At 50.0% G+C, this 20481-nt stretch overlaps 2 protein-coding genes across 4 annotated transcripts in view; both read left to right on the top strand.

The window, feature by feature from the left end:
- Positions 1-17358, top strand: part of kaznb (kazrin, periplakin interacting protein b) — a 62660-nt gene extending 45302 nt beyond the window's left edge. Inside the window, exons 5-11 of one of the 3 annotated variants that reach the window (XR_003786016.3) lie at positions 2289-2396; positions 11559-11750; positions 13165-13301; positions 13435-13605; positions 14158-14338; positions 14844-14967; positions 17219-17358. Coding sequence is in view for 2 of the 3 variants with exons in the window: in XM_029151763.3 (XP_029007596.1) it covers positions 2289-2396; positions 11559-11750; positions 13165-13301; positions 13435-13605; positions 14158-14338; positions 14506-14639; positions 14844-15014 (1094 nt within the window). In the remaining variant the exon portion in view is untranslated. Of the gene's footprint in view, positions 1-2288; positions 2397-11558; positions 11751-13164; positions 13302-13434; positions 13606-14157; positions 14339-14505; positions 14640-14843; positions 16343-17218 lie in introns of those variants that run through there. The other 2 variants (XM_029151763.3, XM_029151764.3) reach the window with 2 other exon arrangements.
- On the top strand, positions 17277-20050 carry LOC114856095 (kazrin-A-like). The gene is made up of 7 exons (XM_029151766.3): positions 17277-17409; positions 17538-17656; positions 17738-17969; positions 18137-18238; positions 18389-18555; positions 18654-18750; positions 18894-20050. The coding sequence occupies exons 1-7, from the start codon at positions 17308-17310 to the stop codon at positions 19053-19055; spliced, it is 981 nt and encodes a 326-aa protein (XP_029007599.1). The 5' UTR covers positions 17277-17307; the 3' UTR covers positions 19056-20050.
- The last annotated feature ends 431 nt before the right edge of the window (positions 20051-20481 follow it).

Genomic DNA, 20481 nt, shown 5'->3' with positions numbered 1-20481 from the left:
TCATGCAGAGGCTTTGAATGGCTGCATCTGAATAAAGCTCCCTAGTCACCACTAGACCTTTCCTCCTCTGATACAGACCAGAAAGCTATAAAAACGATAGCAACCTTTTTTTTATACCCAGTGTGAAAAGCCTTGTAATTACACCCTGTTTTCAGTGATACAATGGCTGCAGGCGTGTTGTCGCCCTGAGCAGGAGAGCATTGGGGGGGGTGTTACTCCACACCAGCGTGCTGATGTGTTTATTTCTTGTCTTTCTGGTGCGGCGGCCGATACAGGAATGAATGTGTGTGCCTCTCGATGGAGCGAACGCCCGTGTAATTAAAGGTTGGCTGAGATTGGGCAAAGATGAGGTGTCTGCGTAGCCACCGCTGCCTCCTGGTTCTGCTTGAACACCGGCTCCTGGTCCCATCGCGTCTCAGGTGCTCATTGCCAGCGAGGGGGGGCTCCTCATCCCACCGTGGGCATGTCTCTGTAGTCACTCGCATATTCTCATTAATAACTAGTGGGTGTTTTCTGCTGATAGTGTCGGAGCTGATTTTTTTCCCTCCCCTGTTGTTTGGCAGGAAGTCTTTTTAATTTCTTTTAAATCCAAGTGAGATGACAACACATGTTTTAACAACAGCACCGCGCTGTCATTCGCTTTTTATTGGTGTTCACTGTGACATGTTACAGCACATTAGGAAAAGCAGGACTAAATGATATTAGTAACAACTGCTGTTGAATTGTTTTTGCTCCAGGTTTGTGCTGCTACGCGGCATTTTTCAGAATATATGTAATGTTTATTACCCTAAAATAGTAAAATAATGAAAACACTTTCGCTTATTAAACTAATCCAAACATAATTGAACTGACAGATTGACTTGGTTGACTGCACTGTTGTTGCTATAGTTGTTTGGTTTGGTCAGTTAGTTACAGATCACCCATCACAGCTTTGCCCTGAAGTGTTTTTTTGATTGAAATACACAAAGTATGTGACCTGGAATATGGTGAAACGTCTTCAAGCACTTACCTTAAACAGATATACTGTATGTATGGTGTATGTAAATGTATCCAGTGTGATACATCTGGTTTGTACTGTATTGTCTTCTAAATGAACTAGGTGCTCAAATATACCTTCTGTGAGTTTATCCAACTGCTGCAGCTCTACCCTCTCCTCTCTCTGCCTCATTATTGTTCTGGACCTATGTAAAGCAGCTTAGTCTGGCCATGAATCCTCCTGCTGTTCAATCTCCATATTAAGCAGTAAGGAAAAGGTCAGTTTGACAACACCTAAACTGGGCGAAGACGGGGATGCGGGAGGAGGAAGGTCGGTGATCAAAACAAATACCATACGGGCATAGAGCTGAAATTGTCATAATATGTAGATTTGGAAGAGGAAATTCACTGTTGGTCCTGCAGATGGTACAACTCCAATGCCCCCCAGGGTGGAGGCGCCTCGCTGTACTCATGAATGAGGTGCATGGTTAAACTAGAAAGCATCTTTAATTCATACTTGTGCAGATATTCATGGGCCACTGGAACGACTTCGTCTGCCATGAATTGTGACATTCATAGGCTGAGACGGTTGCATAAGAGCAGCAGCGTAGCTTTCGGGGTGAAGATTTGGGATCAATAGTGGGTCTGACGCCTCCTTGAAGAGGAAATCATTTGCATTGTAATGTTCTGCTGTCTGCTCTGCAAAACAAAGAGAGGCTACTGCTGCCTCCCACAAAGGCTCCGTGTGCAGGCAGGAAGTGAAGGTGAGCGTTTTAGGAGGAGGTCTGCCGACAGGCAGGGGGTCCCCAACGCTTTATTTTGCTCCTCTTTTCGATGTTATTGAAGAAATAAGCTCACACACTGCACGTACGGACCATTAGCTGAATATATAAACCGAAGTAAGTCACAATGTGGACAAAATTCCAAAAGGTTAAAAAGCAACTTATCCAAAAGGAAAAATAGTAAATAGTTTTAATAGTAATGAATTAAATCAGAGCATAAGCAGGCGTTACTACATGAGTTGGTGTTTTACTGTCACTTTGAAATTCTGAGCACAGCTGCGCTCATTTGTTGGAAAGATTCCTTCTTGCTGTGTGTCTGCTGAAAGTGTCACCGCGTCCGAATGAATCATCTGATTTGGCGCACGCACGCACGCACGCACGCACGCACGCACGCACGCACGCACGCACGCACGCACGCACGCACGCACGCACGCACGCACGCACGCACGCACGCACGCCGTTATTAATAGCGTGACGCATCCGTGCAGTGCACCGCGTGTGAGTGAGAGCCGCTTTCCTCTGCTCCCGCAGATCCGCCGGCGCGTCACAGGCAGAAGGCGGCGGTGACGGCCATGTGCTACCCACCGGAAATATCCAGCCTGATGGACATCGGCACGCCGGACTGCGCGCTCGGCAAAGGTACGACCGCTCCACAAAAAAAGACAACCACACAACAACAAACAAAAAAGAGTTGTTGCCGTGGTGACGGCAATAAGCACGCTGATTGATCCTGACAGTTAGAAGCCACACAGCTGTCTGGCTGCGTGGGAGGTCAGCGCTGGAGGAACGGCCCGAGAGTGTGAGAACAATCAGATAACTGCTCGGCCGCCGCCTCCCGAGGCCCCAGCGCTCAGCGCAGACGCTGACTTATCGCGGCCAAATAGGCCGGTTCCTCACTCGATACAGGGGCCCGGGCGCTGGCGAAGGACTGCGAGACTCTATCGACCCCTTGTCTGAGAAAATTGTTTTGCCTTTGCAAATATCTCTAATCTAAGCGGAGCTTTATGGAAGTTTATTGCGCGAGAGGTGTGTTGTAATGTGCAATTATTGCATTGCAGCGAGGCGGCTCATTTTCTCCCATCATTGTCATCGGTCAGAGAGAGGTTTTATGGAGGGGCCTGTGGCGCGGGACGAGCATCTCTCAGTGTGCCGTGTGTAATAATACACATCACAGAAGCTATCGATCACACTGTGTATTGATCGTCGTCCTACATAGTCCATAAGCTGTGTGTCCGCTTCCGTTGATGCTGTCTCGGTGCACTTGTGCTGCGAATCCATTCTTTTTTTCATCCACGATAGCCTCTTGAAGCTGTCAGGTAGCGCTCAGTAGCTATTAGAGGAGCCTCGCATCAGCTCCATTAACAACGGCGGTGACCTCACTCACTTATTCCTATTCTTCCTCCAATGCCCATCACTTCGCCCCCTCCCCCATCCGTTTTTTCCACCTCCTCCTCTCTCTCAAGGCTAGCTAATATTTTAATGCCGCTCCATCCCCGGCTCTCTATCAACACTCCCCCAGCACTGATAATGCAGACTGACAGGTCATCCATGTGCAACTGAGAGAAGGGAGCGCAATACAACCGAGAGAGGAGAGCGGAGGGTAGATAAAAAGAGGGGCTTTTAGGATTTCTCCTGGCTTTAATGTGAGCAAAGCAAATGAATGACATAGTGATACAGAGAGTTAAGCTGAAGAATAAGGACACCGGAGAGTGGAAAATTTCAGACTGAGGAACTGTCGAGATAAAAGCAAATGCTGCGAATGAGATTCGGTGGCGCGGAGAGGCAGCCACGGCGTGACCTTGGAATCATTATGAGTCAGGTTTGGTCAAAAAAATAAAATAAAATAAGAGGCAGCTTGATCCAGACAGGTTCAAATATAAACCAAGGGGCTATAATTAGCAGAAATACCGGGCTAATTACCTCTGATGATCTGCTCTGTGGACTATTATAGCAATGAAACACATGATGAGATGTTCCATTATACACTCATCGTATTCGTTAGATAAAAGTTGGTGTTGGTGAGTCTTTGTCTCAGCTCTCATCACTCACGGAGAATGAGCCTGGCAGGAATCCTTGAGGTGCCGGCGCGTGATTGACAGATTCATTGCCTCATGTGACAAGTATCTGGTTAGAGCGCATCTGATCTTTGACGGGAGCTAAAAGGCCGCGCGTCGGCCTCTGACAGGAGGGACACGCAGCGCTGCTTCTGGACCGCCGCCACGTCGTTCGGGTCCAAAGGCTTCGCCGGCGCCGCGGTTTGTGACTCGGGGGCTCGGGTCAAGTTATTCAGCCGCAGCGCTTTCTGTTTGCCTTGAACCTCCTGCTCGTAGCCGCCTCGGGGCTTCAGACCTGAACAGCCCTGACGCACAAGCTGGACCGGTCCAAACCCTGGAACTGTGCTTACTCAGCACTCGGTGGAAGAACTGCCCGCGGAGAAAAACCTGACCAGTTGAAGATAACGGGGGTCGGCTCGGATTAATAATCCAACCGGAGTCGGGTGTGAAGCAGCTTTCTATCCCTTCACTGCTGACGGGATTCATTCTAACAGGAGCTGAACCTAAATGATTTACAGTCCCACCTCCAATGTATTAAAAAGGCTTGTAGGCTCCGAAGGCAGGGGCTCAGAGGGATCTGCTGTTCCACGTGCAGGCGCTGGGTGTAATTGCACCGGCCGGCCCGAGAGGCGGAGTGAGAGCTGCACTGACTCACCTGGTTCATCACCTGAGGCCGGAGCTGCGGTTTCTGTTCCCCTCCCCCCGCCCTCCTCTGCACAGGCAGCAGTGGGTCGGGGCGTGTCGCCGAGCAGGTACAGTACGTTCAAAGCAGCCGTGCCAAAGGGGGACTCTCGCTGCGACGAGAGAGCAGCGCGGGAGCAGGAAGGCGTTGGAGTTTTCCCCCCGGGGACGACTTCCCCGTAAACCTGCCTGGGTGGAGTCTGAGCGGGCCGGGCCGAGCCGGGCTGGGAGCGGCGCCGCGTTGTGTGCCTCGGCTCGCGCGCCGAGCGGAGCCTGTGCGAGACGCGCTGTTTTTCACCTGCTATGAGCGCTCACACCGGAGTCGACAGTGGAGCCGAGCGGAGCCCGTGCGGAGGAGGACGCGAGGTCCGAGAAGGAGGAGGGGAGGGCCGGTGAGTGAGAGAGAGAGAGAGAGAGAGAGAGAGAGAGAGAGAGAGAGGGAGAGAGAGAGAGAGAGGGAGAGAGAGAGAGAGAGAGGGGAGGAAAACAAACAATCATGTTTGTAATGGAAATCATAAGATACATACAGTATATGACAGAAGTTAACGTCGGTCTAAAAACCTTATTATTTTAAATCTGTCCCTATGTTACTTCTAAATAGTTTTATGGTGCTGTTTAGAACTATTATTAACAACCATAAGTTCAAATTAAAGTCTTGCATTTTGTCATAATGAAACATTCCCGTCGTGTCTTTCACCCTTTTCACGAGAAGGAGACTGAAAACTTTCTCTCTCTTCATAAATGAGTTATTGCTCAACCAGCTGCTGCCCGTTCTTACGCTAAACTCTATATTTCTCTTCTGATTGTCATGTTCTTGGCTGTGGTTGCGGGTTGAATTCTTTGCCCCTCCTGTCATATGTGGACGTGTCCTTGGGCAAGACACTGAACTGCAGCACGCCCCTCGAAGGAGGCTTTGAGTTCCAGGTGGAAAACTGCTAGAGACCAGTTACTTCTTTCTCTACATTTTGACACACCCTTTACTCCAACTGTTGATTTGTTTAAATCTAGGGCTGGAAGTTAAAGGGTCGACAAATAAATCTGTTACAAGTAAAATACTTAATAATAGTCAAACTAACATCAGTTATCATGCATTTATTTCTGATTAAGCTTGATGTTGTAGCTAAACAGTATAAACATCAACTAGTGTAAACTACTTACTGTAGTAATCTTTGTTTACTGTGTAATGTTTATAAAGTGCATGTTTCTATGTAGGAAACACATGCATGATTCAGGAGAACGTTTTCAGGCCGCTATCGCTGCTTGTTTTGCGGAGACGTCTTCATTTCTTGCCTCATTAGCGTGTTCGCGCCCATTCGCGGCGCTTCGCGGCTGGATGCAGGCGAGCTCCGTCCCTCCGTGTTGTGTTGCGTGCTCTCAGGCTCACGCTGAGGTCACCGCTCGGCGCTGCAGGACATAATGAGTTTGACCGCTCGCGCTGCGCGCAGCAGATGGTCCCGTCGGCATCAGCGCCGCCCTCCGAGGCCGCGGCGGCGCGTCGTCATGTGCGCCGGCAGATTTTGGCTTTCGTCTTCGTCTCCTCGATACAGAATGATAACAGGCAGCAGGCGAGTATTCATTAGCCTCTCACGGTGGGTTTGTTAAAGTTTCATGCATTCAGCTCCAGCTGCGGAACAGGTGCCACACGCAGCCCGTGCGACGGTTCTGCGGCGCCGCAGGAAACGAGGGAGGCTGTGTATTTAATCATTCAGACTCTCACTTCTCCACTGATCCCTATGTTCCTGGCAGATGTTTCAGATTTAAAGCCCTGACAATAGGCCTGGTGGCTTTTTGTACAGGTTGGCTGAGAACACGGACGCCGCCCCTTTGCTGATTCCTCTAGTCCATCAGTACGTGGATAAAGCGGCTCATTCTCAGCGTCTGCTATTATTCATTCACAATGGGACTGCACATAGTGTCATAATGGGGATTTCCAAATCCACTGGGTTGATCAAACAGCCCTGTTGTTCTTAGAAAGACGGAATGAGCTGCATCACTCCAGCTGTTAAAGGTGCAGTCCCACTGTGGGAAATATCCCAAATTGTCCAGAAGAGACTGACATTATTATGAATCTCTATAGTCTATATTGAGTGCAGCCTGCATTCAGGTAGCTTGTAGCTTAGCATAGCAAGAGCATGCATTGCTATGTCCAAAGCAAAGTGACCAGAAATATGGAAACCGTTGTCTTGGCATTTAAATAAGACCTAGTGTTGAATTATTCCTTTATAATAAATGCATCCTGACAATGACAGCATTGGATGTGAAAGTGTGAGTTTACCTCCCACAGGTTCATCACCCACAGCCTCCTGCACCCAGACGCAGGGGGCTGACAATGGAGAGTAAAGCTGCGTGTGGATGGTCAGGGATGAGCCGCTCAGACATCTCACTTATGACAGAACCAGAGAGTGGAGCTTCAGGGGGACGAGGCCCAACGTGGCGGATTAAAGTGGAAGCTGGGCTGCGTCCTGATCATAAAGACAAAGTCAGCCCGCTGGTTAGCATCAATCAAACGGCTTTGTCTTAGTCAGACGTGTCAGACAGGTTAATTTGCTTAATCACTTAATGTAAAATAACCCCATGCACAGGTGTCAAGTGACGCTGGGGGCGTGTTATCCAAAACGCAGCGCGGCTCCTGTGGCTCATCGCTGGCAGCGTGCCTAATCTGCACATAATAAATGTGTGAATCAATTACGGCTATCTGCACTCGGCATCCTTGTACTGACCTCGGTGCTAATGTAAACCCACCGGCGCTAAGTGAGTGGAAGCCTTTCCCCGCAGACACACACACGTATGGACGCATGCTGCACATCGGAGGCATGAAGATTCTATTGGCGTATGCTTCCATTTCCTTTTTGGTGCATTAGGTGATGAGTTACCATTGGTGAGCTCAGCCAATACAGTTTCTGACTAATACTGTCGGTCGCTGACCGCTACATGCGGCATCTCATCAGGAGGCACAAGGAGTGTGCGCTTGTTGAGGTATCAGGAATAAAGTGTTGAAATGCATTTTTAATGTCACGGTCGATGATACAGACGTCCAACGCTGCTTTAGCCGTTATCTGGAGCTTAGGCATGTCAGATTCAGCCCACACCGAGCCTATACTGTACGTCCTCACTTCCATTTCTGCATAAGTTCCTGGTGGGACCATGGAACAAATGAACAATGAAGGTGTTAAATATAGTTCTTGTGATGATTTAAAACAGACTAATCGCTGCAGCATACGCTACCTCTGCCACACGCCCGCCCACCCGACCGTGTGATCTGAGCCCCAGCAGGGAGCCTCTGACAGAATGAATGTGTTTATTTGTGGAGTCTTCTTCTTTCTCTCTCCTCATATTTGAACTTGGTGCCGATTTGAAGCAATTCTTTCACGAAACCTTGGAGGTTTTGAGGTTGTAATTTTCCTAGAGTCGTAAACTCAATTGGATTTGATTTTGAAGTTGGGACTAACTGTACAAGGTGGCTGTTTGGGATCTACATTTATTTGTTGCATTTTGTATTTCGCTGCAGGTCTAAGGCTGCGCAGGACTGTTAATCACATCACATCCAGTAGTTGAATACCTTTGTTCTGAAGCCAGAAAAGAACACATGAACGCAGGAGAGCAGTGAACATCTGTACAAACCTTTGTGCCGAACCCTCAGCATGAGGACGCGTTCAGGATGAGCTGTGATATTGTAAGAATCTGATCTTCTCTCCTGTGAGCTGTAACGCTGTCGTGCATGAAAACTCCGCAGCAACACGGATTATTAATATGACGCGTCTTATCGCGCTGTCATCAATACGTTGCTGGGAGGGTTTATTAAAGTCCAGCTCCGCTCCGTTCGTCAAGGCTGCTGCGTTACCTGCACCATGACTTTAATCAGGCGCCGGAGCAGACTGCTGTCTTCTCCCAAGGCGATCTCCACCGATCTTTACACCGTAATTAGTGGAGGCCACAGCTCAGACATATGCTCCCCTCATCATGCGATGCAGAAATAGCCACGCTAACACGCTAATGCACAAACAAACGGCGATCCGCAGACGACACCTTGCTGCAATAACTAATATGTGCTCATGAATATTACATATTTCCCATTTATGATGCAGATTGAGCTTTTTTTCCGCATGTCCCTGGGATGTGACTTACTGTACTGTGTCACGTCTGCGTCCTCCGAGCTGCTTTATGGCTGCAGGTCTGTGGCAGAAGGCCGCCCACCCCGAACCTGCTTCAGTGGAGGTTGTTCAGCCCGGCGCTGCCGTTCTGCCCTCAGACTTTATAAAGTCGAGTTCTGCAGACGTAACATTGCTGCGGTGTCATCAGACTGACCTGCGGATTGTTGCCTGTTTGACCCGATTCAATTTGCAGCATTCTCTGTTTGTGCACCACGTTTCGCTTTTCGTCCACCGTTATCACCGACCCCGTTCGCGTTTCGCCGGGTGCCAGTGATCACCAAGACCTGGAGGCAAATAATCACTGGAGCTTGAAGACGGGTTGTGTCACATTGTGAATGACAAGAGGCCGTTGAGTCGAGCGTGGTGTTTACAGCAGCGAAGCAGGGAGCTCACGCTGCCTCGCGGGAGGCCCGCGCTCTCACCCGTTGCAGGTTGAACGCCTGCCGCAGGCCGCTGAGCAAGGCGCCGCTGGGAGACGCGCTGCCGCTGGTTCATTCGGTGAGAGGAGCTCACGGAAGAATGGGTTGTTAGAAGCTTTGATGAGGCGTTTAAAGACTTTCCTCTTTTTGTGCTCATATCAGCAAATTACAGGGAGGCTTTTATTGTACTGATGCATTCTGCCTGTGCCGCATCCCCGGCCAACATTTGTCATCCTGCTAATAATTTAGTTTAAAGAACCTTTGATATACAGTAGGTGTCCTTATATTTAATGACTTAATTACTCACTGCCTTGTAACGTGTGGGGAAACGCAGCATTTAAACGCTGCTTCGACGCCCTGCTGTTTTAGCTGCACCACAGCTGAAACTCTTCCAGAACTATCGGTACCGAGTCAATGCAGTGCTGCTGCAAGTAAGAAATGTAGAGCTTCACACCGGATCAGCAAGAGTTTAAGGTGCATGGAACAGGTTCATTTTACTGAGAGCAGGAAACAAGTTCCTGTTTTAAATTCTATGACGAATAGAGACGATGACGAGAGGATGAATGCATGTGTGTGTTTTTGTCTCAGGCAGATCTACAGCGTATCCACTGTACAAACCTCAGATTTCCATTGTCTGGAGGAGAAAAAGTGACGCTTGACTCCTGTCACTGCTGAGACCATTGAGACCCTTCTCAAATAACCCCTACTGCACTTTTTCATGGCTTTGCTTTCAAAATCAAATCAGATCATGGTTCACTGAACCCGCAGTTCATTTATTGTTTAAGTCCTCAAAGTAAAAGACTGGTTCACTCACCCAGAGCTACTGCACGGCAGTTTTGTACTACTTTCAAAAGTAACAGGTATATTTTTACTTTACTTTTTAATTTTTAGAGTTTTATGTGATTCTTCATCTTTAAGGGAAGTTTTGAATAGATTAAATGAGTAACATTAATTACAATAGTAGATGCTTCAAGACTAAACATGGAAAAGAGCTCGTCTGCAGCTGCATTTTAAACGGGGAGGATTTCTGTAATACTATGAAACGGAAACTCATCCGAACACTATTTTCAAGCACAACTCACATTAAGCATCTTTGATCGTTCATGTGTTTTAATCCTGCGGACTAGTTCAGGTCTTTGACCAGCAGTCCACGCGCTGCGGGTCCGAGCCGCTCACACGTAATCATGACTTCTCTCTCACTCCCAGAGTGTGTGTGAGCACCGGCTCGTGACAGCCCGGCTACAGCAGGGAGTGATGGCCTGGTCCTGACTGGCTGTGATGGACACTCCAATGGGAAGCTTGAATGAGAAGCTAATTGAATGGGCCACTGCTGAGCAGGAATAGCGTGAGCTCCTCTCCTTCTGTGGGAACGCTCTAACAGCACCACCACTCAAGGCTCAGAGCTGAGAGTGCAAACGGCGACAATGCATGGCTGATACGAGTCCATTTAATGGAGTGCATTGCTTTAGCTAACAGTGTATATGCAGGTAAATGATCTGTAGATAAATAGTTCATATCTGTCAACTCAAGGCAGCCGTCAACGAAATTGCTTTTCCAACTGTGTCTCTTCAAACATTTCCTACATGGGTCATAAATATTCAGGGCAAGTTTTTTTTTTTTTGGACCTTCTATCACATCCAACTTGAGGCAATAATGTGAATAAAATATGTATTTATGTATTAAAGTTTCAGTTCGGCTTATTTGAGGATTCCCGAATTTGTGCCGGCTGAATCGACAGCCACCAACAAGAGCAGATGAACCTCCGCATCCGCTCGTGCAGCCGTTAATTTAAGCAGCGCGTCTGCAGTGGAGGATTAGGCCCGGCACAACAAAGCAGGCCTGAAACGCGCATTCCTGTCCAGAAGCTGCAGCCGCGCTGCCTGCGACAGGCACGGGAGCGCCCGTAGGTAAACGGATGAATAAGCGGATTTAGGCTGCAAGACGCGGACCGATGGACCGTCCGTTCCCGCCTTATGCTGCTTTATAGACATGCAGTTCACGCGGTCAGGGGGAAATGAAGACATGTTTCAATTACCGTCATGCTAAAAGCTGCAGATGGTGACGTCTCGTGGTGCGGACTGAAAATACCAGCATCCGCTGAATGCACTGATTTTCATTTTGCATGCGTTTGTTCATATGAACAGTGTGACAGGGTCGTATCCATCACTCCGACGTGCGCGTCGCTCCCCTGTTGCTCCTCTGTTGCTCCTCTGGACGTTCCCCACCTAGACTCTGAATCCGCTTCAGAGCGAATGTAAACCCGGCGCCGTGTTGTATTAGGACGCGTCCCCGGTCTGTCACTCGCCGTTTATCTGAACTTGTGAAACACCTGCAGACGTTGAGCCGTGAGTCGTGAGGAGGCGTTTGAGGCTTTTCATTCGGCCTCCCCCGGTTCCCCGCCGCCTTATTCTTCCGCTCCTTCCCTTTGGGGGCTTCTTCTGAATTTGATTGTCTCGTCTTTCCTCTCTCTGCCCCCCCCCCCCCCCCCCCCCTCAGTGTTGCTGCAGGAGGAAGTAGCCCAGCTTCAGGAGGAGGTCCACCTGCTGCGGCAGATGAAGGACATGTTGAGTAAAGACCTGGAGGAGACGCAGGGAGGCTGCTCGGCCGACCTGCTGTCGGCCGCCGAGCTCCGCGTGCAGCTGAGCGACAGGGAGCAGGAGCTGGAGCGGGCCAAGGAGGCCTTACAAGGTCAGGACCCGGCCGCGGACCCGGGCCCCGGCGCCGGAGCCGCTGTAACGACACGGCAAACGCAGCGGCTCGGGCGTCAGGCTGAGGGATTCACTGTGTGTGATGTAGCCAAGTCGCGCAAAAGATGGTTGCTTGTATTCAATTCAGCAGTTGTGACACATTCGATTTAACTAGTACGTACGAATAAAAAGTCACGAGACACGTGATCCTGAAGAGACGTGATGAGGCCCAAACGTTCTGCTAATGCTGAAGAACCCAGGTCACAGTCACTCAAGCTCTCTAGATTCATTCCTGCACAAGTGAGTTTTCCGAGCCTTACATCACATTCCTGACATTTCTTAATTGCAGATCTGACTGTAATCTGAGGCCTCTTCAGCGACTTGGATATTTGATGGCATGTATTGAATGCTGATTTACCAGTGTGGAGACCGGTGTATTCATGCTACTGATGTCTTTATTTTAGCTTCATAACATAACATAACATAACACAAGCAGCTAAGTTAAATGTATCGCGTTAAGCTTTATACGATATATACAGCTTCATATTCATTACTACAGTATTGTAGACTGAATGTGTGCCGTCACAGTAGCTTTAGTTGGAAATATTAATGCAGCGTTGAAGTCGTCTGCAATGCAGCGCTGATTAAGTCGGATTGGATTCGTAAGTAAATCCAACTATTACACAACCCAACAGTTTTGCGAGCGGAGTCCCACATAATTGCTTGAAACAAATACGTGGAAAACCGAAAAGGCGTCTGTGTGTTCAGCGAGGAGCACGGCGTTCTCCGTTTCTAAACCCTACTCAAACTGCAGTTTTCCCAAACGTGTTGTGCAACTGTTGCCACACAGGTCCGCGCCGCTCGCTCGTAAAGCACGGAGCGGCCGCACGTTGACAGCAGGAATGCTCTGCGAGTGACGCGCGCGCGCGGTTGGCTGCAGGTTCCAGCCCCGCTCCGCTCGCGAGCGCATACTTTCGCGGGAGCGTCGCCGTCGCCCCTGCCCTCGCAGATCCCCGCCGGTTGCGTCACCGGTGAGCCGCTTGCGTGGAACAGCACAAGTCAGGTTCACTTGGCGCATCGGTCGTCTCAGCAAGGAGCCAACGGAGTCTCCGCACGCCTGCTGAAGCGGGTTTGTGCGATGAATGAACGTGCCCCTGTGAGTCTCATCTTTTGAGGTGGTTACATCATTTTCTCCAGGCCGCTTCTGTGCCGAAACAAATAAAGCGCCGGCTGCGGCGTTATAACAGACGACACAGTGCCACCTAGTGGCCGAGCGCTGCTACTGCAGCTCAGTGGAAGACAGATCTCAGGTGTTGGGTTTATTTTGTTCTGTTTAACGGCAAAATTTGTTTAAATGAAAGCACGTGCACACGTCTGTGCTTCTGTGCATGAAACGCGGTGTGTTCTCGTTGCAGCTATGAAAGCTGACCGTAAGCGACTAAAGGTGGAGAAGGCAGATTTGGTGAGCCAGATGCAGCAGCTGTACACGACACTGGAGAGCAGAGAGGAGCAGCTGCGGGAGTTCATACGCAACTATGACCAGCACAGAAAGGTACAGTAGAGCACAGCGTTGACAGGGATTCACCTCACTAGCACCTGGACACGGACCATTAATGGCGGCGCTAATGATCCAAAGCGAGCCGCTCCAAAGTGACCCCCGTCCCTGTGTGCGGACGTTTCTCCAGGAGAGCGAGGACGCGGTGAAGACGCTGGCGAAGGAGAAGGACATGCTGGAGAGGGAGAAGTGGGACCTGAGGAGGCAGAGCAAGGAGGCCACGGAGCAGGCCAACATCCTGCGCTCGCAGCTGGACATGAAGGAGAACAGGATCAAAGAACTGGAGGCTGAGCTCACCATGGTGAGTCACCCGCGCTCGGACACAGTCACGCCCGGCTGAAGTCCACCACAATCGCCCATCGTTATCTGGTGTGTGCGTGTGTGCGTGCGTGTGTGTGTGCTTGTGTGTGCGTGTGTGCGCGTGTGTGTGCGTGCATGCGTGCCTGCGCGTGTGTGTGTGTGGTAAGGTTGTGGGTTTGGTATCAGCCGGAGCAGCTGCTGCTGTGTTTCCTCATCCCCTTCCCTCTCCTAAAGCCTCACTTCTGTCTTCGGGCTGAGGGAGATGAAAGTTGTGTTGTGCTGCTGTGTCGGCCCCTTCGAGGTACTTGTCAGCGTGCGTGTCATTAATCTCCGTCCTCCGTCTGCAAGTCGCAGCCGCCCACAGATCCCGACATCAAGCTGCATCGCAGATCACGTCTGCTGGTGCCAGAAGTGCATCGGGCCCCGAAACGCCGCTCCGCCCTCTCCCCCCTCTCCCCCCTCTCCCCCCTCTCCCCCCCTCTGTTTAAAAATGCATCGTGTGCGAGCGTTCCGTGCGGCAGCGTGCGACTGACCGCGGCCTTGTGTGTTCCAGGCCAAGCAGTCTCTGGCCACGCTGACGAAGGACGTCCCCAAGCGCCACTCGCTGGCGATGCCCACGGAGCCCGTGGTGAACGGCAGCCAGGAGTGGGTGCTGCACGCGGACCTGCCGCTCACGGCCGCCATCCGGCAGAGCCAGCAGACCCTGCACCACGGCCACGCGGCCGACAGACAAGGTACCGACCGGGGCTTTTCTCTGCTCTGCCTCCCGGGAGCCTGGCGGCGCGCTGCCGCCGCGGGCGCCGCGTACTAACGGGTGCTTTTCGGGGGGCTTTTCATGTTAACCGCGGGGCCGCTTTTCAACACGTTGTGGGTGTGTGTGTGTGTGTGTGTGTGTGACCAGCTGTGGTCAGGATCAGCCCCTGCCACTCTCGGCAGCCCTCCGTCATCTCCGATGCGTCGGCGGCGGATGGCGACCGCTCGTCCACCCCCAGCGACATCAACTCCCCCCGTCACCGGACCCACTCCCTCTGCAATGTAAGAGCTGCCTGCCCCCCCCCCCCCCGGCCAAGTAATCACACCCCTCGCTTTCTCCTCTTGGTGTCTGTCCCTCTGTCATGTCGACCTGCTGGGCGTCAGCCTCTGTGCTCACTGCTGCTGTCAAATGCTCTTTGTGATAACGAAAGCAAAGCAAACGTGTCAAAGTCGTATGAAGGTACTAACTCAAACTCTCCCGTCCAGTCCATGGAGGACCTGGAAGACCAGAAGCGTAAGAAGAAGAAGGAGAAGATGACTCTAGGTTCCCTGTCACGGGTGTTCGCTCGGGGCAAACAGCGCAAGTCACTGGACCCGGGCCTGTTTGATGGTACAACCACCCCTGATTATTACATAGAGGAGGATGCCGACTGGTGATGCTGTGTGTGTCTGTGTGTGTGTGTGTGTGTGTGTGTGTGTGTGTGTGTGTGTGTGTGTGTGTGTGTGTGTGTGTGTGTGTGTGTGTGTGTGTGTGTGTGTGTGTGTGTGTGTGTCCACCTGGCTTTGGTCGTGTGCAGAACGTGGTCTGGTTTGTCTGTTGAGGATGAGAGTGTAGGGTTGGGGTTATATTTTGAAAGAAAAGCCCTTAAAGAGACTGCTATTCCATAAATGTACAGTATATTACTCACAAATTGTATGTTTGTAAATTAGATATATATTTATAGATGTACATGTATGCATATGTATATATGTTTACATGCATATAAATATATACAGTACATTGGGTTATTCTTATGTCTAGACATGTTTATGATGTATTATCATCCAAATGTCTTAATGTTCTATGTTTTTCTATAACTGGAGACTTGAAGGACTGCTGTTCATATGTAAATAGGAGTTATTGTGAAGCTAGTGTTTTTACTGTAAATGTCATTTGGCTTTTGTTACTTTGCAGTTGCTTTATCACGCTTTGCAACATGCCTGTCCAAGTTTCTCAATTCAAATCTTCCACGGCTCATTTTTTATTACAGGAGAGGAAATATTAGTTGTTTGGCATAAAAGAAAATCATCTTTAGTTGTTCGATTGGCTCAATTCTGTCATTATAGTCAGATCGATTACCGACCTGCTGATACATAAGCTCGTTATAAGGTTCCTTCACTTGAATTCAGTGTTGCACTGGCTTGAATACACAAGCAGACAGTGAACACTAGCGGCTATTCAGGAGCACGTCTCATCTGCTGTCAAAGCCAAAGGTCAAACACTCATCTCTGGCAGATCTGCGCGTCATTCTGTCACTGTTAGCAGTAGCCGCATAACATTGTTTACGTCTGACTCATTCCTGACTGAGAGCTGTCTAACATGTGCCAATACGAGACCGAGGAATGTGCATTGAACACCTGCATGATCCCTGTGTGTCGCTTTGACGAGATGTCCATTCATTTCCAGTCCAGAGTTGATAATTTCCATTCCTCGCTCCCTGCACCATCAATGCACGACCCTTTGTTAACTCTGTTTCGGGTTCGTGTACAACCCCTCCTCCTTTCTTGCAGATGTGGCTTCAATAATTCTCTGTTAAATGCTTTGTAATTTTAGAAGATGTTGCGTAAAAGATTCAATCTATTGAAGTATTTTATTTAAAACACACAGACAAACAGGTCATGTGAGTTATTCATCCGCTGCAGCTGTTGCAGCCGGACGTCTCGGAGGTTTTAGCATTTTCAAAAATGAACAAAGTCTTATTTTAAAAATAAAACTAGTAACTGAACACATCCTATGCGGTAGTTTTCTGTTCCGTGAGTAATCTTGTTCTTGTGTCCCAGTCTAACCTGTCTCTCCCTCTCCTGCCATTTCTAATGGCAACTCTCTCCTGCCGTGAGTAACTCCTCATCTGTGATTACCAGCTGTCTGTTTCTGCACTCGGGGGATTATTCATATTACTCAGGTCCATTGGAAAGATCCAAGTATGTCCCGCGTCTGTTCGCCGAAACGTCTTTGAGCGATAGTGGATTTTTGCATGCAGCATTTTGTCAGCATGTGGGGACCATTCAGGTAAACACACAGAGTTCATCCTGGATTCATTGGTTCAGTATGAATCAGTGTTTTCCTGTTGTTGAGGAAGGTGGTTAATGGGTTAATGGGCAGGAGCATGATGTCTTATGAATAATCCCTTTGTCTCTAATACATTATCCTAATGGTCCTAAGTCCCATCATAACCATCAGATACAGTACTTAACACATTTACTAAACACTGGCGCTGTAGTTTTAGAACAGACTGAAATCACTAAACGCTCGTTTTCTGGCTTCTATATTTACAGACAGATGCGCTCAGTTACTTTAGTTAGTTTTCAATATTTTGTGGTGATTTTCCGATTCATGGAGCACAGGGACGTGCAGTGAACTGGCTCCATCTAGTGGCCAAATGCTACACACCATTTATGAAAACAGACACATTCCCAGAGTCATTAAAAACGAGTATCCGTGTATTTCAAAAAGCCCTGAGTGGTTAAACAGGTTCAATATTTGTGGAATGACTCTGAGCTGACGCCAGGTTTCCTCCACATGAGTCACATTGTGATCTCCTCATCCCTCTGACCCTGAACCCTCCTTCACGCCACAACATAACCTCTCCTGAACGACCCAGATTGTGAGAGCCTCACTCAGCAGAGCCTGTCCGACGGCGAGGAGCAGCTGGACCGCCTCCAGCAGGCGGAGCTCACGCGGAGCACCTGCATGTCGCAGTGGAGGGCGGGTGCGGTCCAGGCCTGGCTGGAGGTGGTCATGGGGATGCCCATGTACACCCGGGCCTGCGCTGAGAACGTCAAGAGTGGCAAGGTACGACCCCCCCCCCCCCCCCCCCCCCAAAAACCCCATGCACGCGGGGCCTTGTGTTGAGTGTGGGGTCGTCTAGGAGCAGGTGTGTGTCCTCGGGTTCGGTCAGAGTTTGGGTCTGTGCTCCTCAGGTGCTGCTCGGACTGACCGATGAGGATCTAGAGCTGGGTCTGGGCATCACGAACCCAATGCATCGGAGGAAGCTGAGACTGGCCATCGAGGATTATAGGAGAGCGGAGGGAGATCAAGGGTGAGCAGCACTGATGACTTTAATTGCTGCAAGGTTTTTAATATCCCTTAAAATTTCCCTCTCCTCAATCTATTGTTTTAGATTATCAAAAGCGTCTGAACTGGACCATCACTGGGTTTCCACGTCGTGGCTGAGTGACGTGGGCCTGCCTCAGTACTCGCAGACCTTCCAGGCTCACTTGGTGGACGGACGCGTCCTCAACTCTCTGAGCCGCCGAGACCTGGAGAGGTTCCTCAGCATCAGCGACCACTTCCACCAGACCAGCATCCTCCTGGCAGTCCAGCTGCTGCAGATGCTCAGCTTCGATAAAGAGGTCAAGGCCACAGTGGACGAGTGGCTGGAGTCCATTTCAGTCAACGCTCAGTCGCTGCTTTGCATGAAATTTTACTCAATATCCATGACAGTAGCTCGAGGCACAGGGAAGTCCTGGAGCTGTGCTGTGTTTTCCTGTGGTGACCTCCGTGTGTCGGCTGTTCACAGGCCCTGCAGGCACGACGGACAAACTGCGAGCACCAGGACTGGGACCCCCTTGTTTGGACGTGTCACAGAGTGATGAAGTGGATCAGAGACATAGATCTGAAGGTTAGTGAGTGGTTAGTGACCCTATAACCCAGATGTGTGGGTTCTTCACTGCTTCTGAATAAATGCAGATGAGAAACATTTATTACACACATCACATTACACACACTGTAACTAGGTACCATTAAAACGGTCCTGTGTGTGGTTCTGCAGGAGTATGCAGACAGCCTCCAGGGTCAGGGCATCCACGGAGCGGTGATGGCTCTGGATCCGTCCTTCGACACCGATGCCATGGCCAAAGCCCTGGGGATCCCCGGCAACAAGCACATGCTGCACCGGCACCTGTACGAAGAGATGAAGCTGCTCGCGGCTCCTCATAGGTTCACAGACGCTGCTCCTTACAAATACCATCCATACTGCAACTATGAGACGACCCGCTGCATGAATTCATATATTTTGAAATGCCTTGTTTTTACAGCAATGCAGAGCAAAGCCACGAGGTCATCGGCTCCCCTTCACCTGTGGCTGTGAACCGTTTCACCGAAGGCAGGGTCTCGATGAGAAGGACAGGAAAGGTATCGTGTCACTTCATAATTATATTCCATTATTACTTTTTTTTTTAACTTTCAAATTCAAACCTCGTTCTCCTCGTGCATCCTAAGCGGTTCAGGGAATCAAGAAGCAACCGTTTACCTGTTTTTAATGGACATCTCTCCAGAGTCCTCTGCTGTTGCGCGCCAACAGCCCCTCCGTGGAGCGGAGTCTGGGCTTCCACGGCAGCTGCGGGTCTCTGCCCAGAGAGGCCAGGGTGCAGGCCGTCCCGCGGGCCAAGGGCAGCCCCGTGCACACCTACAAGAGCGTGGAGATCACCAACGTGTGAGGGGGCTCCGGCGCCGCCCGTCGCACGCCGTCTGCTTCGCTGCTGAGGGGAGCCCGCGCTCCGGGCAACCGCAGGACGCAGCATCCGAGCTGTTCTTCAAGGTGGTGGAACTGTGAATGCAGAGTTAACGGCGGTTTGTTTCTCGCGCGCGAGAGGACTGAACAATACCAGTGCTGTTCTCGTGCGAGGCCTTACGTGAAATATGCCATAGGTTTATACAGCACGTGAAAAATGTGAGAATAAAGCTAATGGGGGGGTTAACACCAAACAAAGATCTTTAATAAGCTTGTTTGTTAGTTTTTCATACAGTAAATGCTGATTAAAAATCATCTTCCAGTGTGTTGTGGAAATAAAATAATGTACGTTGTTGCTTAAACCACATCAAAAGTAATAAAATGCTCTTCACCTGTTTATACTGTAAAAGCACTGAACTAGACCACACTGTTACGTCATGATGAAATCAATGTATAGAATGTAATGGTATATTTTGTACAGATAGTGTTTTTCTCATGACGCACTAATGTGTAACGTGTGCATGGGAACACTTCTACGATGAAACGCACTGGGAGCAGGCGAAGCTTACGAACGAAGGCACAAACAGGTTTCTCCGTCGGTTTCTGGGCGTCTCCTCTCGAGTGGGAGCGGCGCTAGTTCCAACCTGCGCGGAGGCCGAGAAGCGGCGACGCCTGAGTCATCGGAACAGTTACTGCTATAATCAGCTGTCACCGCTTTCCACGCATATGCCAACAGGTTGAATCCTTATACGTCTAATGCATTAAAGCTCATGTTAACACGGAGTCTGTATGGGAGGTTATATCTGGTATATTTTCATGCAACTTTTTATTTATTGATTGATTGATTGGTTGATTGATTGAAGGGGGCTTTTGTGCGGAGCTGCGCATGTGCTCCTTGTGCCCACGTGGTTGTTGGAATGAATATGGAATGTGATGGTTTTGCCTTGAAAGGCTTCGGGTTAATTAAACGTCTGAACTGTGGCTCTGCTTTAAGCACCTGCGTGTTTCTGTCTGATGGAGGAAATGAAGTGGCGGCCAGTGCTCTTCACGCCACGACACTAAAGACACGAAGCCACGCGTTTCTCATTGATCTAGATTCTAGCCTAAAAACGGTAACCGGCCGCTCCGCTCGGCGGTGTTCGGCTCTTCGGTCGTCTCCGGAGGAAGTGGAGCCGAGCGGCGCTAGGACCGAGCGGAAGCAGGTCGCGGACACGCTCCACAGCCAGCGCAGGGGAAGTTTCGCTGCGGCTGGAATTCAAACAAAGTTCCCGTCTACTTTATCAATTAGCGGCAAAAAGCAGCGCCGGGGAAACGGATTGGAGGCTTCCGGAGAAGGTGCGCGAGGAGACGAGGACGTCGGGTGCTGCGTCTATGCTCCCTCTCCGTCGACTCGGCCTGCGAGCTTCCTGAAA

This window comes from Betta splendens, chromosome 5 (assembly GCF_900634795.4).
Source record: "Betta splendens chromosome 5, fBetSpl5.4, whole genome shotgun sequence".
NCBI lineage: Eukaryota > Metazoa > Chordata > Actinopteri > Anabantiformes > Osphronemidae > Betta > Betta splendens.
This window is presented reverse-complemented; position numbering and strand designations above follow the sequence as displayed.